The sequence below is a fragment of the Thermobia domestica genome, chromosome 15, assembly GCF_964235325.1.
Source record: "Thermobia domestica chromosome 15, izTheDome1.hap1.1, whole genome shotgun sequence".
In the NCBI taxonomy this organism is placed as follows: domain Eukaryota; kingdom Metazoa; phylum Arthropoda; class Insecta; order Zygentoma; family Lepismatidae; genus Thermobia; species Thermobia domestica.
In genome coordinates this window covers 198846808-198874222 of record NC_137468.1, presented here as the reverse complement: position 1 = coordinate 198874222, position 27415 = coordinate 198846808, and the positions used below count along the sequence as shown (strand labels likewise).

The window sequence follows — 27415 nt, the reverse complement described above, 5'->3', positions numbered from 1 at the left end:
GGTCTTCCTAATGATCGTTTTCCGATTGGTCTTCCAGTTAAGACTTTGAAAGCGTTTCTACTTTCTTCCATTCTAGCTACACGTCCCGCCCACCTAAGCCTCCTAGACTTGATGACCCTAACAATGTTGGGTAGACCATATAAATTATGTAGTTCCTCGTTATGAAGTTTCCGCCATTCCCCATTCCCGTTCCTCTTGGGTCCGAATATTCGTCTCAGGATCTTGTTCTCAAATACTTTCAGTCTATGTTCTTCCCTCAGAGTAAGTGACCATGTTCCTCAATCATATGGAACAACAGGCATGATTATCGTTTTATATATTTTAAGCTTCAAATTCCTCAACAGAATTCGCGACAACAAGAGATTTTGAAGTGAATAATAACATGAATTCCCTGCTTTTAGTCGACATTTAATTTCTTCGTGAATATGATTTTCCTCTGTTAATATTGATCCTAGATATTTGAAACTATCCACTGTATCAAAAGTATTATTTAATATTTTAACGCATCCATAATTTGCAATATTACGGTCTCGACGCACTTCCATGTATTTAGTTTTCTCTGCATTTACTTCTAAACCCATGTCCCTGCAAGCGTTTAATAAGATCTGGGGATTTCTTTCTATTGTTCTCCTATCATCCCCTATTAAATCTACATCATCAGCATATGCCATAACCTGGTGAATACCGTTCAACTCTAGGCCCTGGTTGCTATCTTTGATTTTCCTTATAGCGTATTCTAGTACAAAGTTAAATAATAATGGCGACAAAGTATCTCCTTGTTTCAGGCCATTTTCGACATGAAAGCTGATGGACAAAAATTTTCCTACCCGGACTTTACTTTGGGATTCATTTAAATATATCTTAATTAATCTAATTAGCTTTCTCGGTATTCCAAGTTCTGTAAGAATGTTGTATAATGTTTCTATGCTAACCGAGTCGTAAGCCTTTCTAAAATCAATAAATAGTTGATGTACCGGGGTATTGTATTCCCACTTTCTTTCGAGTATTTGTCGAATGGTAAATATTTGGTCGATAGTTGATCGATTTCGTCTAAAGCCGCACTTGTTTCGCCAGCTAACCTATAACAAAATACTTTGGTTTGAGTAATATTTACCTGTACCTTGGGCAGAAAGTACTCATACATGTGCACTATACTTAGTAGAATGTTAATTTCATATTAAAAAAAGAAGAATGTTTTTAATATATGTAAGTGATTATTATGGGATAGTTGTTGCTATGGACATGTTTTATGGTTACCTAGTCAGTGAGTTTGTGTACTTAACAGTTTTAAGAAAAGGATATTATAAGTTATATCAAATAATAAATCAGTTTAGCACCGTTTATAGACGTTGTCTTTTTTATTAAAAAGGTGAGATTAATGGTACATAATTATCAAAGCTAATATTTTCATGCCAAAGAAATACTACCACTTCGAATTTTTATCTCAGCAAACGAACCAGGTTTACGACTATCATTTTGATAAGTCGTTGTAAAAATTTTGGTTTACCTCACCCGGGACTTTGTAAATTCAATTCCCGAAGAAGAGTAAGGTTGAATTTACTTTTATACTACAGTTAATGAATACGAACTTAACCATATTGCGAAGTGGTAAAGTAATCATAAGAAAAATGGACAACGAAACAATGCAGCAGGAATCAAATACTAGTGACAAAGGTGAAACTAGTGTAACACCAGGATTGACATCGGAGGATCGAATCTTGTTAGCTTTACAGCGACAAATGATGCAGATGTCTACCGAGATAAAGCAGACCATGGAACAGAAGTTCAACGAATCTAACACGACCATGGAACAGAAGTTCAACGAAGCTAACAAACAAAATGAAGAATTAAAGCAGACCATGGAACAGAAGTTCAACGAAGCTAACAAACAAAATGCAGAATTAAAGCAGACCATGGAACAGAAATTCAACGAATCTAACAAGACCATGGAACAGAAGATAGAACTGAAGTTTGACGAAGCTAACAAGCAATATGAAGAATTAAGTAGACGGATAGAACGGATAGAACAGAAATCAGATGAAACGAAACAAACGATTGTCCAGGTGGTGAGTGACATATCCTCACAGTTCGAGGAAAAGTTAAAAAGGATATCCGATGATTGTCAAGAAAAGCACAATCACCAAAACCAAGAAATTAGTGCTGTAAAAAAAGATTTAGAAGTAATAGAATCTTCCATTAAACAGCAAAAGATCCAGGTCAGCAACAATTCTAATAACATACGTGTAAATACACAGTTGTTAGCTACTATTCAGGAAGAGATTAGAACGTTACAGGCTAAAGACAACATTTACCGTAATAACTTGGGTAGTGATCGCTTTGAGTTGCCCCACTCACCAGAGATGAACTCGCCTTCGCCGGGGTCTGATGAGGATATTATACTAGAAGAAAGTTGTCCGAAGAGTACTGATGAGCGAAACGTAGATGGTGCGACGACACAGCACGTCATGGATAGGAACTATCACTTAACAAGAACAAGGAATGAGAAAAAGAAGGTAAAATTAAGTGTTAAGATGAGTGAAATTCGAGCTATGAGCAAATTCAGTGGTAAGTGTAATGAGAATGCTACTTCTTTCTTAGAGAAATTCCAAGACGAATGCAATATAATGTGTATTGATCGATCACAATATATGAAATTAATACCCCATGTATTACTCCCACCTTGTTCCTTATGGTTTAAAGCAATACGTGATCACATTAGTACATATGAGGAATTCAAAGCGGCATTGATCGCAAATTATGAAAATGACTTTTTGCTGGCAAATAGAGATGCCACCCTTAGAAATCAACACTTCAATCCTCGATTGCATAAATCTGTTGTAGAGTTTGTTGTAAATGTCTACAACGAATTAAAGGTCGTTAATCCTTTGCAATCGGAATCGAGAATAATAGCATCGATTCGAAATTTGCTTCCATTTAAATTGCAACAGATCTTATTTTCCACACAGTGTATGAGTTTCAGCCATTTATTGATGCTTGTCCAATGCTACGAAACTCAATACCATGCCATGAATCCACAATCAGGAATGGGTAAAAATAAGAATAATTCAGATCATTTGGTGCCTGTTCGGAATTTAAATATCCGAAGTGTAAATGATATGAAACCTAACCTAAGCCGAGTATACTCTAGCAATCAAAATGAGCAAAATAGACAAGGTTATGTAGGGAATACGCCTAACCTAATTAATCGTAGCAATTCATATGTTAGACCATATAGTCAAAATAGGTTTAAAAATAGACGTAATGTATGGCGAAATTCCAGAAATACAGCGAACTACGTGGATAGACGTAATGGAAGATCAAGAGATGGCACTTCATATCAAAATCAAAATCACGATGAAAGACATGTACAACATAATGTAGAACCTAATCATGAGTGTGCGGTACAATGCACTTTATTAGATTCATATGCAAGTACGAATGTAATATGATTACCGTCAATGAAATTAGGTTAAGCCCATATTAGTTATAGATTCTTGTGAATTTTCATTTTAAAGTTTATGTGATAGAGTTTTAAGTAGACTGGAAAATTGATTTTCAAATGATTTTTATTCTTTCTTGTTAATGTGAAGAATCATAATTCGATTCATAAATGATTAAAAGCAAAGATTATTTATATTAGATTGATTTGTGTTGAAAACTTAATTGTCAAAGATTATGTTAAGTAGAAGATCTATTCTATAAAACTAATTATTCAACGACTACCTTGAATGAAATTCTTCTTTATTATAACATCTTAGTGCTACGATGTATACCTTTAAATGCAACATCTGACTTATTTGTTATTTAATGCGCCCTTAAAGATTAATATTATTTGTAACCCACGTTTGTCCTTTACATTCTTTGAAATCGTACCTTTCATCGATTAATTAAATAAGCGACGATATTTTTAATAAGGAAATGTAATAATAATATAATGGATAATAATGAAATAAATATAATTAATGTAATTAAAGATAAGTATTGATGAAGTGTAAGATTTTGTTTAATGTATATGTGAAATGTAATGAATAGATATACAAGGTGCGATCAAAATATGATGGACATATGTAATGTGAGAACACTAATGTAAACGGACCAGTGGTTCTTGAAGATAAAAGCCAAGCCTACTCATGACTTTTATATTCAGTCCCTTTGTCGAGCGACATTTTTATATAACAAAATACTTTGGTTTGAGTAATATTTACCTGTACCTTGGGCAGAAAGTACTCATACATGTGCACTATACTTAGTAGAATGTTAATTTCATATTAAAAAAAGAAGAATGTTTTTAATATATGTAAGTGATTATTATGGGATAGTTGTTGCTATGGACATGTTTTATGGTTACCTAGTCAGTGAGTTTGTGTACTTAACAGTTTTAAGAAAAGGATATTATAAGTTATATCAAATAATAAATCAGTTTAGCACCGTTTATAGACGTTGTCTTTTTTATTAAAAAGGTGAGATTAATGGTACATAATTATCAAAGCTAATATTTTCATGCCAAAGAAATACTACCACTTCGAATTTTTATCTCAGCAAACGAACCAGGTTTACGACTATCATTTTGATAAGTCGTTATAAACCAGTTAGCTCCATCAGACATTAGAATATAGGACAAGAGTCTGGTAAGGACGCCTTTTTTAATTTTTAAAAAAAGGTAGTAGAGCACTTACTCCAGTGTGTGACGACCCTACTTGGATCTCAAACCATGTGAATTTCTGTTGGATGATATTATGTCCGTAAGTTCTCTCGGGGTTCTTCCGTTTTGTCTTCATTATCATTCTACCAATTTTTATGTAATCATTCACTTCCACTAATAATGCCTCAATTTTTCTTTCTTTTAACAATAAAGAGCACTTTCGTGAGACGTTAAGTTAAAGATTTCGTTCTTCTTCTTCTTTTTTTCAAATTTTCGAATCAATGTCACTGAGCCTTCACTGTGTAGGTCGAACACTGTTCGTACATGAATTAGAAACTCCAACCAGAAGTAGGCTCAAATCTTGCAAACGGTGCGAGATATTGAAAAAAATAATCGAAAAAGTCTCTCCTTTATGATACCCCTTTCCGATTTTTATCAAGACGTCCTTCACCTGTGTCTGTAAAGGGATATGTATACAGATGTTATGAGGGATGATAAGGAGATTCATGCTCATATATGAATGGTGCGCTGTGTGGAGAGCGCAGGTTATGCTAGTCTATATATTAAAATGCTAGGTTTGTGGTCAAGAAAAGTTCATATCGACGTCGGCAATTCAAAACCTGCTATGTGACATTTTCGGCCGTTTCGAGATAATAGTATTATCTGGTGCAGCTTTTAGACTCTTTTAGACTCTCTAATTTATTATTACTTGAGAAGGTATCAAGTTACTTGCAGCATCAAATATTACTTATCATATCACTTTTATAAAGCGAAAAATCTAACCAGGATACTGTTTTTCGTTTCTCCTGAAAAAATTATAAAAATGTACATAACAGGTTTTGAAGCCAAACCTTTCGACAATGAGATCTCGGAAACCACAGTGCTAGAAACGTACCGTTTTCACTGGTCGATTCCAAAATTTTGTGTAGACTTACCAGTTTTCATTCAAATTTTCAAAAAAAAAAAAAAGTCTTAATTTTTCTATTCCAGATTTTAGGCGTCGTTTTGACCCTATTAATTTAATATTTCCACTAGGACGTTAAGGTTGATCCCTCCTTGTAATAGGCAACCAGTAGATGAGCTCCGTATAGCGGGTTGATGGATATTTCAGGCGCTTTGCTCTAATCTGAATGAGAAAAGCTACTACTAGCTGTCAACTTCGAAGGCTTGTGGACCCACAATGAGGCGTACTCGGATATGGAATTATAAGAAAAAAATAATTGCATTTGGTTACTTATCCAAATTTGCCACAAACTCCCACCAACATTCTATATATTAAAATACTACATTTATATGTTTCTCTATAACACTTCACTCCCTTTGAGAGTCTTCCTGTCCTGTTCGAAAAGGAACTTGTACAGATATAGTGAGAAGTGGGAAGGAGATTCACGCTCATATTAGAACAGTGCGCTCTATAAATATTGCAGGTTCAGCTAGTGTTTTGTTAAAAAGCAACAAGAAATAAGGAACGTACATGGCTCTATAAATGTAGTGACCAGAGGACTCACTGCTTGCCTAGAAACTTCTCTGGTAATGACCATGTCCATCACAAGCCATGAAAAGACTAAGCAAAATTTCTATTGAAAATCCTTGCAACTTTTTTCGAGATTTCATAGGTAGATGAATGTTTACTGTAACTATTTTTTATTGCATATAACATTATGTCTTCAAATTAATATATACATATATATTACTTGTCTCAATGTTTAAATAAGTGTCCTCCTCCAAGTCCTCCTCCAAAATCATGACCTCCTCCTAGTCCACCGTGGCCTCCACCAATATCACCTCCAGGCACTACAATAGGTTGAGGCACTACAACTGGCTGTGGAACAGGAACTGGAACAGCTACTGTCTTAGATACAGGGACTGGTACTGGCTTTGGAACTGGAACTGCTACAGGTTTACTCACTAAAACAGGTACTGGTCTTACCACAGGGTAAGGAACAGGATGATCGACTGGATATGGAACTTCTTTCTCCACTGGAACAGGATAAGGCTTTGGAATATGAACAGGATAAGGTCTGTCAACTGGCACTGGCACTGGTTGAGGAACAGGATAAGGAACTCTTTTTTCGACTAGATAAGGAACAGGTTGTGGTACAGCCACAGGCACATTTCTTGTCACTGTGATAATGCTTCCACCTACTCCACCCAGAGAACCACCTCCAAGTCCACCTCCGAGGCCCCCATGACCAAGACCTCCTCCGAGTCCTCCATGATCAAGACCTGCTCCAAGTCCTCCGTGGCCAAGAGATACATAACCCAGCCCTAAACCGGTAATACCTCTTTTCTCAGGTTGTTTGCTCTTTGACTCCTGTTCCGCTCTAGTATTGATTGACAAAGCAAGAAGAACTAACAGAACCTGCCAAAGAATAACAACACATTTAGTAAAGTAATTAATATAAGAAAATAATTAAGGCATCAGTTAATCAGCAACAACCAAAGAGTATTTTTTTTAAGGTTTTATCTACCCCCGATTGAAAATAATGTTTATTTGTAGTTGCTTGCTCTGAATATAATGTTCATTTTTCTAAATATAACTTGTAATGCTGTTAGCAAAATGTCCGTTGTTCTTACGAGAAGAACAAGTTTTATTAAAAATATTTGAAATGTGTATTCATTTTTCTCTCATTTCAAAATAACTCACTATGGAAATCGTAAACGCTCAAGCCCGGTTTCCCCTTAGGAACCCATCCTTATCATCAGTCTGGGGTTCATGAGAAATATTCATATAAATGTCAATGTTCTACACCTAATACAGATCTGTAGTTTCGGAGATCTGGAGAAAAGCGAAAAACCTTTCATGTCCCCTGTCTTCCTTTAGGGGTTGTATCTCGCAAAATCGTGTCTTCTGTGCAACCTAGGGTACAAGAAGATTTGAGATTTTAAAATATAAAAATTCTATGCTTGATAGTTTTGGAGATCTGGTGATGAGTGAGTCAGTAGATTTATTCATGGTGGAAATGTAGCCACTTCACAGAAGCAATGGAAAACAACTAGACATGCTTTCGAATTGTGGATGCGGAGAAGAATTGAGAAAATTATATAGATGGATAAACGGAAGACAGATAAAGAAAAGTTTTGGAGTAGTGCAGAGAAAAGAACAAAACATAGAATGTAATTCAAAAGGGTAAGAGAAATTGGTTGGCACACTGGCAGAAGAGAAACTGTATTCTGAAGGACTTGCTAGAAGGTTTGGTATCAGGCTTTTTTTGAAACTTTTAAAATCTAGTTTTTTTTTTCATCTCAGGGATCGAGGTAACCTCCATGACAACTATATTACCTTAGTTTTGGGATCGTATCCCGTAAACCAATGGCTCATTCTTTGTTATGATGTTTGCCACGGACTTCTGAATGTTGGCGATTAGTTCCTCTACTTCCCTGCTCAAAATGACACTATTGTACTTCTGGCCCTTTCCGAGAACCTTCATTGCGGATTTCGTCGATACATGCTGCGTCGTGTAATATTTGGTGATATAAGTCGCTGAAAGTGCTTGACCCCTTCGCAATTTCACGCACAGTCAGTTGATGATTGGATTTCCCAATTATCATGACCTATGCAGTTTTCTTCTTATTTTGATTCACGAACGGTCGGCCAGGACGGGGACTATTCTTCACGAATATTCTTCCAGCTTAGAAATCTGTGAAATACTGAAAGATCCTTGCGTAACTCCTTGACATCTCATCAAATTCTACTTGCAACGTTCCCTCCGTCACTGTAGCCGTTTTTCCAAATTTAAAACTAAAGTTAACACAAATTTGCTGTTCCTTTCGATCACTCATTTTACAACCCGACGGGGATCATATACTACACATCGCACGCAATCACATTTCAATTGTCTGATTTTTGAGTTTAACGTTCCGTTCAGCAGCGAAGCTATGTAAGACGTGGACCTACTGATTAACGTGGAATTCAAACCACATGAGCTCTCGCCGGGAATCGAACTCGGGTCTTCCATGCCAAAGGCGCGTACCCTAACCGCTTAGCCACAAAGGAGCTCCACATCTCAATTAGCATTGCCAGAATCCGCGAGAACGAAAGTGCTGTGACGTCATCATGAAATGTTGCACTTGCAACATACCTGCAATGAGGATTGAGGATTCTGAGAAGTAACAAACACCCTTGTTGTCTGTTGTTTCTATGTCTTTAGACAGCAGTTGTTTAAGAATATGTCATCTTGATGCGGGATACTAGTTGAATTACGGGAAGTAGTTTGAAGATATTTTAACGTTGAAGTCTACTATAAAATGGTTTAAGATTTCTGAAAAAAATGCAATCTTTGAGTTTTACGTCCCACGGTTATGCCGGTTAGGCTAAAGGAGACGGTGATGATGAGAGATGAGTGAAATGGTGGAATGAAGAAAGTGGGAGGAAACGGGAGAACCCCGAGAAAACCCACGGGCACGGTGTTTGTCTACCACAAAGTTCACTTGGCGGAGGCTGGGATCGAACCCGGGACCCCAAGCACCGAGGTGAACGCTCTACCACTGAGTCACCACGCCTTAAGATTTCTGGGATTGGTTTAATAATTTCGGTTTAATAATGCAGAGTTTAGATGCTGCATGAAATTAGAAAGAATTCAGATTTTGAAAAAGAAACTCCAAATTAACTCGTCATAAGAATATAGACCTAAAATGTTTCTTACTGTCAATTATTCAAATCTATTTTTACATTAAATTTATTACATTACAATACAATTCAGGACTTTGGAAGAGAAAAGGCGAATCCTGAAGGCAGGGTGTCATTAAATCAAGCTGATAGTTTTGCAAGTACATTAAGATAGCAAGGGCGAATCTTTGTTTAAATAGAAACTGTGAGAAAACTAAGGGCGAACCAGGGCAAACTGCGGTATCTATGTGTTGTCCAGAATTGTCAGATGCGAGGGAAAAGAAATCGAGTTTTCTGGTTCGCCCTTTCTCTTCCAAGGTATTGAATTATTAATACCAATTCTTAGTGACACAGGTGACTGGGGTCTAGGTCTGTATTTCAAGATATAAAACTTAAAATGAAAATAAAAATAAGCGTATCATCTTTGCTTTAGCTTCTATGAAAATTTATTCCTGAATATTTGTCATGTTTTCTAGGAAAACAAATAATAAAAATCAATTGCATAGATAGAACATACAAGTTCTCCATTTAATTATTGCTACAGGTAATTACTAATTAATTTTATTAAATGATGTAAATATAGAAGAGGATGCTCCTTCAGGTTAATTAACTTTCATGTTATTATGACTAATTAAATTCGTAACCAGTTGCGTTACTCATCTATTAAACTGTATGGACTAGGCTCATGTGATCTTGTTAATGGTATTAGCTTCGAAGTTTTCTGCCTAAAACCATCCTTTTTTATGTGCTTCACATTTTACGGTTATTTAAGAGAGCATCTGAAATACGCCTCGGTAATAGTATACATGAGAACCCCCTGTCTTCAGTGTGCGAGGATACTTCATATTATATATTTATACGTTACCAAATTAAATCACTGCGTTGTCTTCATTATATGTGCTTAACATTCTATTTTTACTTTCTAGAATAAATTTTGTTGATTTCGATTCGAAAAATGTTAAATATTTTTAAATATATATCATGATGCAGACCAAAATCCTTGTTGCATATAATGTAATGCGCTATAGCATATAAAGTACAAGGGCAAATAGGTACGTTCTTTTTTATTTTCGTATCAGTGGATAAGTAAATGAAAGTGGGTTTGTTACCCCCTTTCTAAGTTCGTAGATACTCAATGAATAATCCCTAAAAGTATGAGCGTCCAGCTTCTTCTGGAACTCAGACGGTCTTACGTATACTATATCCTACGCCTCAAATACAACAAGCTACTAGCAATTTAAAATATGAAAATAAGCTTATTAGGAGAATTGGCCTCACGTTTACATAGAAATTGCACCCGAATACCAACATTCATCAGTGAGCGCTCTAGTACTTTTTATAAATATATTTTCTTAAAAAATAATTCTCTCCAACTAACATGTTTGTCTTTATGGTCTTTCCATTAAGACGGCAGACTACTAAATATTTTTGAAAAACTAACATTTTTCTTTTGCCCGTTTTTCGTAACTGGAAAGAGGTAATAAAATGTGACTTACCACAATAATAGATAATGTTATTCTACACCCGAAAATATGAATCGGAAGAATTTTCAGTGTTGCTATCCATAGAAACCAGAATTTATAGTGTGACCAGAATTTGAATTACTCAAAAATCTAGGTTAAGGCAGCGACTAGAAAAATGAACTCAACGGTAATTGACGACTTATCATGTTGTCTATGTTCCTTGTTTACTACTTTTCAAATAATATTTCTACTTATTTTGTAAAACTTACATAAATTACCACAAAATAAATAAGTTATTACAAAATAAATAGAAATATTATTTAAAAAGTAGTAAACAAGGAACATAGACAATATGATAAGTCATCAATTACCGTTGAGTTCATTTTTCTAGTCTCTGCCTTAACCTAAATATTTGAGTAAATCAAATTCTGGTCACACTGTAATTTCTATGGATGGCAACACTGAAAATTCTTCCGATTCGTATTTTCGGGTGTAGAATAACATTATCTATTATTATGGTAAGTCACATTTTATTACCTCTTTCCACTTACGAAAAACGGGCAAAAGAAAAAAATATTAGTTTCTTAAAAATATTTAGTACTCTGCCCCCTTAATCTTTTTCAATATTCATAATTATCATCATCATAGGTATTCTGCCATTATTGGAACTGAGAAGTTTCCATGCTCCATGGTCTTCCGCTAACCTCTTCGTCTTCACGTACGATTTTTCTGTTTTAATATCGTCCATTAATTGTAGCCTTCTTCGCCTTCTCCCTCTCTTTCCTGCCTCCGTACCCTCTAAAACATTCCTCATGGAACAATTCCTTCTTAAACCAATGTCCTAACCAGTTTCTCTTCCTCTTCGTACTAACATCTAAAATTGTTCTTTTCTCCTCCACCATTTCTAACACTCTCTCATTCGTTTTCCGCCCGACCCAACCAACTCTCTCTATTCTTCTCCATACCTACATTTCGAAAGCTTCCAGTCGTTCTTCATCACTTTTGTGTAATATCCATGTTTCGGCTCTATACACAACAATACTCCACACGAAGCATTTTGTGAGTCTTTTTCTCAACTCTTTATTCAAGATCCCACAAAATAGTCTTTTCTTCCTCCTAAAGGCTTCTTTCGCTATTCCTATTCTTGCTTTTTTTTCACGTTCACAGTTCATATCAACACTAATAATACTACCCAGGTATCAAAAACTAGTCACCTGTTCTATTTTCTTCCCTCCTACTTCAATATGTGACACTGACCGCTTCGTTCCAATCACCATGGCTTTTGTCTTTCTAACATTTATTTTCATCCCACATTCTTTACAGACCTTTCTCAAGTTATCTAACATCTTATCGATATTGTTTTCAGATTACACTAGATGAATGTTATACTAGATGAATATTGGAACATCAATTATACTAGATGAATATTACATAATATAGATCAATCTTATACTAGTTGAAATGCCCGTCTTTCGCACGGGGAGAATAGGTTTTATTGAAAATACTTCATCTCCTTTCCCCCTTAGGATATCCATTTCAATGAAAGTGTAATAATAAAAACCCACAAGAAACTCTATTTCTGGCACAAATTTTGAACCCCAACCTCCTTACGGTACAACCCTTAATCAAGGTGATATGATAAAAAGCCCAGGTCGAGGTAGATACTATGTTCGAAAATTGATTTCTAAAATTTCAGCCGTTTTTCAGCGGTTCAATCACAAACAATAAGCGACGTTGCTTTCAATGTTGCGATAAAATATATATATATATATATATATATATATATATATATATATATATATATATATATATATAAAATGTAACTCCTCTCATTTCTAAACGGGGAAACCACTGGGATTCGTATCCGCTTATCTGTTACTAACAGGTTGCCCGTTCTTCGCACGGGGAGAATACGTTCCATTTTGGACATATAAGGCAATGAAGGCTGAATTTGGATTTAAATGGCATCGACGACCCTGAAAACTATGTAATCGACACTAATATCGCTCATTTTCCATCATTTTAAAATATCTCCTAACGTACCTAACATACAGGTCCCAGGCAGCTTCCTTCCTTCCCTTTCTCCGGAGACGTCATCCCTCATCCACTTGACGGCCTAAATGGCCTTCGATACCGAAAGCTCATAAATCTAAACCCTAATAATAATCGCAATCCTTTATAATTTAAATTGTAAATTATCCCCAAAGTCTGTCGATTGACAGCCGTCACTAGTTCTACTGATAATTCTGATTTTTATAGCCGAACTTAGTAGCACTGTACTTACTGTGATCTTCATGATTGTGCCTAACGTGGAGAAGTGGACGGGTTGATATGATGAAGTCCGAAATCCTGATTTTGTCTTTTATACTTCTTTTGGATCATTTTTATCCCCCCACACGCTTTCTCCTTTCCAAGAATTTACTCTTACCTTTCAATAAAAAAAAAAAACTATTTTTTTGCAAAGGTACAGAATAACATAACAGAACATTCCTGAAGTAATAATCATGTATACTGTACATTAAAATAGCAAATATTCCAGATTACGGAATAAAAGAAAGGATTTTTAACCTGACAAACAAAATCGAGGTTATTGCCACTTCATCTTACTAACATTTCTTTTGTTTTATTATGCTGTTATTATTTCGTTCATATCAGTTAACATGCCTTTCACAGCACTCATGAATTTCATAATCCTTAATCAGAAAAAAATAGTGGGTAAAAAAAATAAAGGATTCAATTGCAGTGAAATGAAGAAATATATGTTGTTAATGTTGTCCTGATTACATATTGTACGTCCTCCCCGCTTGTTTCATTGGCTAACGAGTGTGTCCTTTGAGCACGTATTCCTGGATTCGACTCCCAGTAGAGGAGTCTTGAGATTTGAACGGACTACGGTGATTCGGATTCCACCTTTAACTTTAGGTCCATTTCTCATTATACCCTCGGTGCTGAAGAGACGCTAAACTAAAAACTATCAACTTTTAAACTCGCGAACCAGGGTTCGAACTAATATTGTTATCTATCTACATACATACAAAACATATACACAAATTAGGCTATATATATTAAATTTCTCGGGACTCTTATGGTAGGAAATGAAATGAAATCTTTGAGTTTTACTTCCCACGATTATGCCGGGAAGGCTAAAGGAGACGGTGATGATGAGGAATGAATGAAATAGTGGAATGAAGAAAGTGGGTGGAAACGGGAGAACCCCGAGAAAACCCACGCACACGGTGTTTGTCCACCACAAAGTTTACTTGGCGGGAGCTGGGATCCAAACCAGGACCCCAAGTACCAGAGGTGAACGCTCTACCACTGAGCCACCGCGGCCCCAACTCTTATGGTAGGCACTTTACTAAAATCAGCCCAGATCACATTTTTTATTGTATTTTTTGAGATGCAAACCTATTCAATGCTTCATTTATACATTCATGGTCGTATTGTATTATATTGAGTAAGAAATGTTTATCCTAAAGTGCCCTCCCCCTCGAACGACGAACGACGGGGTGCTTAAATGGCTGGGCAGTTGCCTCTTTCGATCCCAAAATAATTTACGTCCCTGTGTCTGAAATAAAGCAACTACTAAAAACATTCCTTTTGTAATATAAAATAGGCAGAATTTTGTTTCTATTTTCATTCTGGTAGCATGATTTACTCCCAAAGTACAAGTAACAAGAGAAAGAAATATTATTCTATTTCCGAGCCAAAAAGCAAACAGAAAACAGCCACCTGTCATTACAAAACGTTGTAGAGGAGAGAATTTAAATGTATTCCAAGACAGCCAAAACAAACATTGCAGAAAAAGATGTCTAAAAAGATTTTTTAAATAAAAAAAAGCACAACTTTTGCTTTTTCATTTCCTGCAGTTCAGAAGTTCTACCTATGGTATTTTTTCATTGTTTTCACAGTAACTAACATTGCCTAACCTTTTTTTCTTTTTTTCTTTTCTCTTTTTAAAAGTACTTTTTATTTTCTTTATTTTCGATCGTTTTCTTTTAGTTACCTGCATGACAACGTATAGTATTCTTAGCTCAGTGTTGCCTACAAGTCAACTAATTTTTCACCAGTTTTACGCTGGAAAATATTTAGAATTTTATTTCTAGAAATATCGACATCTGTTGAAATTCGAGTAAAAGCAGGGTAATTATTAGAGCAACCCACATTATGCTTTATTTTTGTTTAATTATGCTTTATTTTTTGTCAAATTATGCTTTATTATTAATTTCAATCATTGTTTTATATTATTCGTGTATAATGTATACTATTTATTATACATTAAAAGTTCTAAATATCTTGATCTATTTATTAATATTTTATGCAACCAGTTTCTTTCATATTTAATGAACTTTCTACTTAATGCACTGTAAAGAGATATGCTTCACTTGTGTGCATCTAAAGATGGGTTGCCACGTTAGAAGAACTTGTAGCTGTCATAAAAAAAAAAAAGAAAGAAAAAAAAGATCTTGAAACCCTACCATATTTCAACATGTACACATAGTCTTGTAAGGGTCATAAAACATTTTTTCCATCTTGCAAGAAGTTGAACGATGCGCAACTTTCTGAGACGTCTTGCTTGCTACCTGCTATCGCCCTCCCGCTTACATAAAAGAAAAACCAGTTTCACTGCTTCCGAAACAACGGATTCTTTTAGATAGGGAGGGGGACTGCGCCAAAATACATGTTTTTAATGAGGAGGTTCACTGTTTGTCCACTAGAGTGTAGTGCTGTATGGGTAGTGATACCTTTCTTGCTTACAAGAAGTTGTAAAATCTAAACAGTAGATAGAAAGATCGGGTAGCAAGGTCTTTTTATGACAGGTACAAGATACATGTAAAATGGAAACGTACCATTAGAGGTGCATATATACAAAAAGGGAAAGTGCAAAATCCACCAAAAAGTACAGAAAGTGCTGAAGTTCAAGAGGTACACATAACAATATAGAGTGGAGTTCTGGTGTGCTATTCATTGTTGGTGGAAAGTTTTCTTCTTTTCCTTTTTTTCTTTGTTTTCTCCACATCAAAGGATTACACCGAAGAGTTTACAAACATAAAAAAAAAATAAGCTTTTCATTGCATTGTTATGTTCTCAATGATTTTGCATTGCAAATATTGGTTTTAAAAATTATTAATACAGTATGTTAAACTTGCAGTTAAACAGAATTTTCCAAGAATTGTGTTATATATTTTAAGTTATGCTTTATGCTTTATTTTCTAAAATTATGCTTTATTATGCTTTTAAAATTAGTTTGTTCTGGACCCTTAGACAACCACAACCATGTTCAAGGTACTAACCATATGTGTAAATTGCTGTTATGCTTTTTATGCTTTAGGGTTGCCCTAGTAATTATATAATATCTCGTAAAAATAAATATATCTACTTACTTAAAATTCTATCAACGTAGCCAAACAGTTACTGTATACGCCTTTGGATTGAGAGACCCGAGTTCAATTCCGAGGTCAATGAGAGAGTGGGAGTTTATGTGGTTCGGATCCCACGTTAAGTTGTAGATCCAATTTCATGTGACCTCGCTTCTGAGACAGGACGCTAAACCTAAAATCAAATCAAATTAAATTAAAATTCCCTCAAATGCAAATTTCTGGCAACAATAGATATTGTTAAGCTACTAATACCTTATCTGTCAATTTTAGAGCAAATTCTTTTTCTTTGCTTTTCTTAACTCACTAAATATAATTATCTTAAAGGTAAAATGGAAATTTTAAAAAAGTCCAGAATGAAGAATAAATTACCTCACACAAACTGCCATAAAATGAAACTAGCACTTCACATTTGTTATATGGTTTAAGAAAAAAAGAGAAAAAATGAAATGAAATCTTTGAGTTTTACGTCCCACGGTTATGCCTGTTAGGCTAAAGGAGACGGTGAATGAATGGAATGGTGGAATGAAGAAAGTGGGAGGAAACGGGAGAACCCCGAGAAAACCCACGCACACGGTGTTTGTCCACCACAAAGTTCACTTGGCGGGAGCAGGGTTTGAACCCGGGACCCCATGCACCAGAGGTGAACGCTCTACCACTGAGCCACCGCGGCCCCCAAGAAAAAAAGAGAAACTAAGACTTACTTATCAAAATTCAGTTTTATTCTGGCGGTTACTTGTCCCGAAAGGGTATTAATGTTTTAGAAATGAAATAAAATTGAATAAAATCTTGAAGTTTTACGTCTCACGGTTATGCCGGCTAGGATATAGGAGATGGTGATAATGAGAAATGAATGAAATGGTGTAATGAAGAAAGTGGGAGGAAACGTTAGAACTTCGAGAAAATCCATGCACAATGTGTTTATTCAACAGCAAGCTCAATTAGCACGTGCTGGTGTTGAACCAAGAACCCCATGCATTAAAGGTGAATGCTGTACCACTAAGCCACCGCGGTCCGAGGTATTCACTTTTATTACGTGGTGTAAATAATTAATACTGTTTAGAAGAACAATCACTAAAATTCTTGTCTTTTCACGAATATCCGCAATCCATCGCACATGAACTAAATATACCCATGGATACATCTTCGGATATCCATTCGCGCAAACCTCTAGTAATAAAGAACTTTAAAATATACCAAGTTTGGTAATAATATCGCACAGTTTACAATCTTGTCCACAATCTCATCCCATTCACTTGATACATCTCGCTGCCTCTTCGTCTCCCTAGATATTCCCAGATTCCGTCGACGAAGGTTATTCGGGTACGAAAATTGGATCCACCGTGACCATAGTAACCTACCGAAACCAAAGTTTACGAAAACAAAACAAAACAAAAAAAGTAATGCACTTTTGTGCTTGATATGTGTTTCTTTTTTGGACTTTTTTTTTTTTTTTTTTGGAGGGAAACTGGTCTACGTAAATGTGATGAGGTAAGGAAGGATGGGTAAAAAGAAAAATAACTGGGGGGGGGGGGGAGATGCTGGGTAACTTAGTTCCGTGTTTTCGATTAGGTTGGTATTGATCCGGGAACTACTATATTGGAATATCTGTTTGTATCACAGAATACAGTCGTTCAACCATAGCAAACAAACTAACAGAACCTCTCCTACTTCCTCGAAACTTAACGTTGCATGACAACGTAACTTCAACAAAATGAATGGGATATCGCACTAACACTCTTCTGTTTCGCTTGATTTGTTGGTGAATTATATTATGTTGTAGAATTAGAAGAAATACGTACCTAAAGGGGTGTCATTGGGGCATCAAGAGTGCACCGATAATATGTATGTGTTGTTAAGGACAATGGTCCGGTACGTACGATACAATTTTCTGGTAGCCAGACCTGCACATTTATGCTGTTAAATTTTGTGCCTATACTTCTACATTTATGCTGTTAAGATATAATAAGCAGGGTCACCATCAATAAAATGTAATTTTGAAATATACGACGAAGAAATTATTAAAAAAAAACCGTTTTAAAGGCACAAAAATAGTTTAATTTCTTGCATTAATTATCGAAGTAAGCTTTGTTGGTTGCTAAAACAAATTTTATCGAACTGTGGACCTTATATCTAATTGAGTACTTAAATCACTTACAAGAGGGCAGCAGTAGGCTGAGTGAAATACGTGAAATTCTATTTTCATCGGAGTCTCCGCCCCCTCCCTCAAAACTAAGTCCAAATGATGCTGCTACGTACAACCCTGAAAACATTAATTGAAAAATATTTAATTTAAAGAATTAATGATTATTTTAGATTATTATATCTCATATCTAAGTATAGTGTATGGGCATTCTTATAATAATTACGAGAAGTAGGTACCACAACTCTGGAAACATTCATTGAAAAATATTTAAATTTAAAATTTAAGAGTGATTATTATTATTATTATTATTATTATTATTATTATTATTATTATTATTATTATTATTATTATTATTACTTGGAAATTACTTAAACTTTAGATTTGTACTCCCAAAACAAAAGTCCCTGCTTTAATCAATTATAAGCTATTATTCTTTATTTCAGGAGAAAATATAGGGCTATGACGTTTAATAATAAGGACTCTATGCTAAATCGTCAGAAAAGCCTATGATACTAAAATATCAGTAGGCAACGGAATCCTATACTAAGACAAAACACTAATTGCTTTGCTTTTGAGATTTATATATACATGTATCCTAAAGTATAGCATTTATCGAAACATTTCCTGTAAGAAATTTTAAAAATTGATGATTAAAAAGTAAAATTAATGTTTCTACAGTAGTTCCCAAACGTAGTTGCATGATCACTTCCTTTATTATCTGGCAGCAATGAACACTTGGATTATCTATGGCTATCTCGCGCACTTCCAGCGTTTCGCAGCAAGTGGGAGGATCTCAGAGATTGTCTACCAATCAATCTTTAAAAATTGTCGTTCATTATGTAATAAAATTGCAATGTAAAACTAACTTGTAATGACCATCTGAAACACGTTGGTGAATATTTTATGGCACGTCTCCTCATCTACTGTCACTAATGCACCTCCTCCTACGGACGCATCTCGTGCATTTCCAACAGCTTCGTCCAGCCCTGAAGAAGAATGGGTGCGAAGCTACCTTGAACGGACTACCTTGCACAGATTGGTGCGTGCTATTCGTACAGTTAGGTGTGCGTGCGTCACTATTGTAGCAGAGATTGAACAAGAACAAATACAATCTGTTTTAACCCTTTTAAATTTTTGCTTTTTTTTTAAAAAAAAAAAGATAACTTATAGACTTTCAGTTAAGCAGCTACAGTATCATCCCTATTTATCCTAGGATCATGGTTCGTACATCATTCTCTTTAGAATAGAACAACTTTTGAAACGGCAACATTCACATTTCCCTATCATGTGCCGGATGCAGTAAATTGTGAGTGAAATCGGGATTTTTTCTGGGAAGTTTTTTCAAATTCTGAGCTCCCTGGTTCCCCTATGTTAACGTACAAACCTCAAAATCAACTGAAAAATTGTAAGGGATGTACTAAATGTGTGTACAAAACTTCAAGCTTCAATCTGGAATACGAGGTGTGACAAAAAAAGAGACTAAGTGTGTAGCTTGAAAACAGAGTGGAGTTGGCAATAACTGTTTTGCTGACGTCATCCCACTCACCTCCTCTATTCATGCGGTCAGTTTCGATTTAATCGATCACGCCAGTACGGAGTACTGCGTCATTGAGTGAACACTTGCAACTGTACTCTGCCGGAAAAATGTCTAATGTAAAAACCGGAAACGACAGTGAATCAACAAGTTTTTTGTGAAACTTAAGAAATTTGTTGTAACACGTGATGAGACATGGATTTTTACCTATGATCCAGAAAGTAAGTCCCAACCGATGCAGTGGAAGTCTCCAGGATTCCCAAGACCCAAAAAGCACGCATGTCAAAATCAAAATTCAAGGCAATGTTAATTGTCTTCTTCGACATTAATGGAATTGTAATGATTGAGTGAGTTCCCAGTGGTCAGGCTGTTAATCAAAACTACTACATTGAAGTACTAAAAACACTTCGTTGAAAAATTAGGAAAAAAGGCGACAGTTGTGGAGTGATGGATGGCTGTTGCACCAGGACAATGCAACACGGCCCTATCTGTCTAGTAGTTTCTGACCAGCAAAAAAAAATCTGTGATGGGGCATCCTCTTTATTCACCTGATTTGGTTCTATGCGACTTTTTTTTTTATTATTTCCTAAAGTTAAATCTTGCTTAAATGGAATCCATTTTACCTCAGTTGAAGAGGTTCAGGCAAAAACGGAGAATCTCCTGAAGGGCCTTCCAAAAACCTCATTCCAGAACTGTTACCAGCAATGACAGCCCCGAATGTAGAAGTGTGTGAATGCTGAAGGGGACTACTTTGAAAGTGATAACGCCACAGAGAACTGCTTCTGTAACTACAATGATTTATTGGACCAGTCTCTTTTTTTGTGTGTGTCACATCTCGTAGTAAGGGCGGGAAAAATGTAATATAAAAATTTCCTGAGATATACTTATTTATCCTAGGGTTATGATTCGTTCATCATTCTCTTCAGAATAGAAAATACTTTTAAACGGTGCCATTCACATGTCTCCATCATGTATCTGAGGCGGGAAAATCGCAAAAAGGGATTTTTTATTAGAAATATCCCTTTTTTATGTTTTTGTCCCTCTGGACCCAACTGTTTTAACGCAGAGATCGGGGAAAAATCTGAAAAATACTAATGGGTGCACTAAATGTGTGTGCAAAGTTTCAATGTTTTAGGTGCAAAAGTAAGCCCGCCAAAAGTAATAAAAATAGCCCTAAAAATTCCTTTGTTTCAAGTTATGACGTTATCACACCCTACGTCTTGACACAGAAAGGCATGAAACCATACGTAACATGTTTCTGTTTGGGGCTTAAAAGAAAGCGGAGTTTTACAAAAAAAAAAAAAAATAATAATAATAATAATAATAATAATAATAAATAAATAAATAAATAAATAAATAATAAAAATAAATAAATAAATAATTAGTTTAAGTCAATTTTCTGAAGGGTAAAGGAAAAGGATTTAGCGAGAGGGAACACAGCATTTCCAGGGCAATACCTCGTTCACACTACAGATGCCTAATAGCATTAAAATAATTCAAATTCAAGTGTACTGGTAGTTATTGGTGCACCCATTGTCAGAAAATCCTGGCTACGGCTCTGCACACATGTGTTTGTTTTGACGATAAACAATGAGTAACTTAGAGATCTATTTCGATATCGGAAAAGGAAAAAAATATATATATTTGATCTCCGGTCAGTGTTGCCAACCTGAAACAGCATAAAATCCCTTCAGAACATCAAAATTTCCCCTTTTCAGTCCAAATATCCTTCAATGAAAATAATTGTTTTTATTAGTGATGTAAATGCTCTCCTCACGCCCACACAATAACTATGTCCTATATAAAGGTCTAGACAACCTTTTAACAGTAAATGAAACCGGTATTACAGCACACATAGAAAAAAATTACACCTCAAACGCAAGGGGTTAACAATAAGTTTGGGTTATATGTTAATATTCATACTATATACAATTATCTTAATAGTGTCATCCTAAAACTAAAATAACAAACATTAATATATTTTTATATCGCAGGGTCTTGTCCCACTCAAGCAAAATCTGAAACGCTGCTGAACAGCTGAAAAGAGACAAAAACACACCTATTACTGAGACAGTAATTTTTGGACAATTATTTCGTGGTGCTTCTCTAATATCTGTACCAAGTGGGCTGTCCAGCCGACGAGAACAACAACAAAAGATTTTAGAAGGTGTTACGATATTGTTTCTGAGAAGAAGTACCGATCGTCCGAGAAAGAATTTACTTTTTAAAAAATTGTCGGGCCTCCTGATGTGATATTATCAATATAATTCTTTATATACCAAAAGCAAGATAACGTATCAGTTTTTTTTTTTTTTTTTTTTTACCTATCTTACAAAGATTCAGCATGGGCGCCCTTCGTGACACGGCAGATATCTAGTGGATAGTCCATTTCCTCCCGTGCTCGAATCAACAGTGCTTTCTGCAAAGAAGAATGGTGCATTCTACATGTGGCAGCAAAGAGTTGAACTTTGGAGAACGTGTGACATTCTTCAATGATTCGCAGAGGGTATTCTGAAACACATATTTGACCATTATGTTTGTTGACTTTGTTGTTGATATGGAAGGTCGGCTATCACTGAAGGCTACTCTATCCCTAGAATCATCATTTCCAGGAATCTCAACATGTCTACGCTGAAGACAGTGCGAAGTCTTTATGACATCTTCAGTGAATGCCTGTACCAGTTGTAGCTTGTAAGCCTTGAATTTGAAACATCCCAGACTGTTGAGCGAGACAATGCTAACTCACGGCCCGCTTTCCGAACAGACTTCGTGGAGCTGCGTTGGAAAGATTGACGAGCACTATCAACTGTCTCCTCTGAATACGAAGGACGGGCGGTTCTTTTGTGTTTACATAGGCAACCTGTCTCAATGAGTTGTGTATGTCAACGCTTAATAGAGTTCTTACCAGGTGGATTGATCCCAAATTGTCGCCGAATGTTGCGTTGAACTGTGATAACAGATGTTGTCTTTGCATATTCCACGGCACAAAATGCCTTCTGTTGTGTAAATGCCATCGCAAAAAAAAAAAAAAAAAAAAAAATGTGGTCTTGGCATCGGCGAGTATTTCAATCAAAACTTCCAGTGTCTAATAATAACATTCTCTTCACACACTGGGAATCTAGAAAAAATAAAGAAAAGGATACAATCTTTTTGGACACCCTGTATTAATGTAAATGTTGTATCAATTTTACCTCGTATTTTTAACATCGTATCGCGTATACGCCTTTGGCGTGCGAGACCCGTGTTTGATTCCGGGCAGGGCTCATGTGGTTTGGATTTCACGTTAAACATTAGGTCCCGTATCATTTAGCCTCGCTGCTAAACGGGGCGTTAAACTCAAAATCAACTCTTAAGAGTCCTCATCCCGGTGAAATTAAAATACCGCTAATTTTACAGTAATTATGTGATATCTCCAAATAGATAAAAGATAATTGAAATGTGGAATAAGAGCGCCCTAGACAATATTATTTTACATGACATACCGTTACCACGACTCACTTATCTGCTTTCGATTTCGAGCCATTTTGAAAATCGTCATTTATTTTCGCGTTTCTAAACAGCTAAAAACGGAAAGCCACTAGGTGACTTGTGATAACGGTACCTCACGCAAAATAATATTGACTAAGGCGCTCTTGTTCCACATTTCGATTATCTTTTATCTATTTGAAGATATCACATAATTACTGTAAAATTAGCGGTATTTTAATTTCGCCGGGATGAAGACTCTTAACATCGTGCTCGTGGGTTTTCTCGGAATACTCCCACTTTCTTATTCCACCAAGTTTTCCATTATCATTCACTTGCTTTAATCATCGTCCCCCTTAGGATATAGAGCATAATAGTGGGACGTTAAAAAGAAAGATTTATTATCTGTATGGAGAAATTATGCGTCTTTATAAGTAATCAAAGCCAATAAAATACGTTATGGACGAACAGATGGTAACTATGGGTACACGGAAGCCTTGTTATTAACTTGCAACATTTAAAAAAAATAAAAAAAAAATTAAAAAAAAACAGAAAAAGGTAATATGTTTTATCTGAGAGTAATATTTTTTCATTAATGTGTAACTCCCAGAGCACAATTAGTAATTTTTTCTCATTTGTTACATAAATCTGGAGGCTTGAAAGTATGGAATCCAGTTTACAAACATCCTTGATCTTATTATCCAAGAACTGTCATAATTTTTAATTCCAAGAAATTTAAATACATAAACCGAAGTCAAAGGGTTGGATGGGCAGGGTAGGAATTGATTGACATTTGCATGTTTTTAATATATATATTTCTCACCTTTTTTTAAAAATAATATTTTTTGAACTAATTTCTCTTCTGATATCACTGTTGGTATCTATTAAACTTTTCTTCAATTTTCTTTGTTTTGAAATAAAATTGCTGTCGGTTCAGTGAACTGGAAAAGGTTTCCGTTAAAGAAAGGAAGACAGTAAACAAAAGTGACCTTGCAAGAAATTTCTCTTTTCGGTAGGTTTTCTGTTTCGTCTCTTAAAACCGTTGAAAGCTTCCTTTCACGATCGGAATCTGTCAATTGATTCTGTCTCTCCATTAATTTAAAGCTGAAGTTTCTAAGGAAAAGAGTCGAAGGAATTTCATCAACTATCAACTGAATCAATCTCAGGCATGGAAACAAAAAAACTTACACGCAAGATTAAACGGATGCATTCGTAACAGTTTCGGGTACTATAAAAAGCAATCGTATGCCTACACACAGTATTTATTATTTATACTTCATGTTCGCAAACTTTTCAATCTTTAGATCTACTGTTTAAATTGTTTCAACCACCACTTAACATAACACTTGCAATTGGACAAAATTTGTCTCACACATTTTTTTTCCTCCTAGGATTTGCAAAATATTCAAAACTAGTTTGACAATAACATCCTCTTTTTCGAGATCGCGGGAGACTTGGATTCGATTCCCGGTTTGAACTTATGTGGTTCGGATCTCATATTATTTGCAGATTCCCATCTCGTATAGCCTCGCTGCTGAAAAGGACGCTAAACTCAGATCCAATAGAATTCATCTTTATCGATCTTCCACATGGCTGTATGGTTCGCACACACGCCTTCGGTATGGTAGATCTGAGCTTAATTCCAGTTGGGAGCTCATGTGGTTTGGATTCCACGTTAAGCTATAGGCCTACGTCTCATATAGCCTTGCTGTTTAAAGAGGCGATAAACTCCATCTACTTCAGAAGAGAAAATTCCATTTCTGTTGTTCTGGTACAGGCGAGGAAAAATTGAAATGAAATGAAATGTCAAGTTTAACGTCCCACGATTATGTACCCAGACTAAAGGAGACAGTGAGATAATGACGAATGAAATTATGCAGCAAAGATAGTGGGAGGAAACGGAAGAATTCAGTAAAACCCAGGCATACGGTGTTGGTCCACCACATAACTCGTCACTTGGCACGGACTGCGATAAAACCAGGAATTCAATGGATTAAGTCACCGAAGTCTCCTGGAAGAAAGAAAAGCAAAAGTCAATTAGTGCCTGGTCTTCATATTATGTACGTACTTGCTTAGATACAGTAGATACGCAACGATATTATTTTTAAAGTATTGTCATCATCTAAGCTTAAAAGCACGAGAGTTTCTGGTTAATCGAGCTTTTTTTTAAAAAAAGGCTATCGATATCAACTAAGCTGTTATCACCTTCTTGGGATCATTTGATCTTAATATAATTATGCTTTTGTTTCTTCTGTCCAATTAACGAAATCTTAAATGTAATGTCCCACGCAGGGATAAAAGTGAGGGGAAACACGAGAGGATGTCATTCCCCCACTTCCAGAAAATATGTAGTAGTTTTTAAATATATACAATGGACAAAGATAGGCATAGGGGATAGTGTGACTTCATACGTCCCCTGCTTTTCCAGATCCACTTTTCCTCTGGTCCTACAATTATACCCTTGAAGCTAAAGGAGATGGACAATCAATGAAAATAAATTATCATGAAAGAATTGCTCGAATGACAATGTGAGAGAAAATAAACAACTTCGAGAAAACCTAGGTTGTTCATCATGCACTCATAATACATGTTATTTATTTATTTGTGAACAACATAACAGGCAAAGCCCAATTATAGTGTTGGTGTACTGATATTACAACATAAACTTACAATTATTTTCTTGAATATATTACGGTTCATATAACAGATAACAATTTCTTTGTGTTTGATAACGTTATTTTGTTATAAGAAGAGCATATTCTCCAGATTGGTGACTTCAATAAGACGTTGGTCTATGCTTTTTTTTTTTTTTTTTTTCAATGGAACTGTCCAGAGTTTTCAACACGACTTTTAAGAGTCGGGACATGAAAATTTAGTGTCAATATCAGATCTTTACAATTAAACTCATTTTGTACTATTTTACGGAGAAAAATCAAATCTATCACATTTCGCCTTTGTTCTAGTGTACGGATACAGAAGTTGTCTATTAATGTAAGGTAGTTTCCGTAAGATGGATAGATTCCAATATTTTTGTATACTAAGTCTTTTGGTCAAATCAAGGAACTCTTAAGCTCAGCGCTCTAATACTTTTTCGTTTTATTTTATTATTTTTAAAACACCTGGACTCTTTCCTGCAGATTGTAATTTATTTTATCCAGTAGTCTAGGTAGTCTAACACGAACACAGGATTTTCGACGCAGCAATGCCATTTCTGATTTTGTTTAGAAAGGGAGAAAGGCAACGACTCTTGCTGTAAGGAGATTTTCACGTTTTTCATTAGTATACTATTATTCTGTCGATTAAAAGGTAATATAAATCTCAAATTTAGGCGGGAAATTGCTCTCTGGAGTCCCAAATGATGATGTCTTATAGTGGAGAACACGCCCATGCTCTTCTTTTCTTTCTTCAAGATAGATTTAAAATTCAATAATAACTTCGATCGCAGCTTTCGAGCTATGTCGACCAAATCACTGAAATTGTTCTATATAGTATCTAATTGATTATTAAAATAGAAATTGATTAAAATGTGCAGTAAAACTGCAAAAGTAAGAAAAAGTGGATGGAGCGGACGAAACGAATTGCCTGATTCCGAATAGCTTGTAATAATTATAAAATATTGATAAAGTGCGGAAGTGGGGTGGCGCCAGAGTTGCCAGCTTCAGAGAAAATAATATCAATTTTCGTCTTTAAAAATATCGTATATTATAACAATATCGTATATTCGTTATGCACGTGATAATTGTAGAAACAAGTATAATACTACTAATAAGAGCAATAATATATAATAATCTTGATTTTCGAACTTCAAATGGGCGTCACTGTACACACTATTTTTTAATTCTTATTAACACTGCTCTAAACAACAAGAATAACTCCATCCCTTCGTAAACATAATTAAATTTAAAGAATGTATGCAGAGTTGCAGTTTGCCAATTCCCAAATCGTTATTGATTTATTTTAGCGAGAATAACTACTGTTAAAAACCTCATTGTGTGTGTGTGTGTTTTGTTTATAATTATTTAATGCAGATCAACAATTTATTTGCACATTTAAAAACCACAAAAAAAAGTGTGCGTTCTAAGATTATTCACCTACTATCGCAAGGGCACTATCGTACATACCATTAAGACTTAAATAATCGTATATCACGATAAATTATCGTATGGTTGGAAATCCTG

At 35.4% G+C, this 27415-nt stretch overlaps 1 protein-coding gene across 1 annotated transcript in view; it reads right to left on the bottom strand.

Annotated features, from left to right (window-relative positions):
• LOC145671784 (uncharacterized) overlaps positions 1–27415 on the bottom strand; it is a 106797-nt gene that overhangs the window by 37790 nt on the left and 41592 nt on the right. The window contains exon 3 of the mRNA XM_081740993.1: positions 6348–7004. Within this exon, the coding sequence (XP_081597119.1) occupies positions 6348–7004 (657 nt within the window). The remainder of the gene's footprint in view (positions 1–6347; positions 7005–27415) is intronic.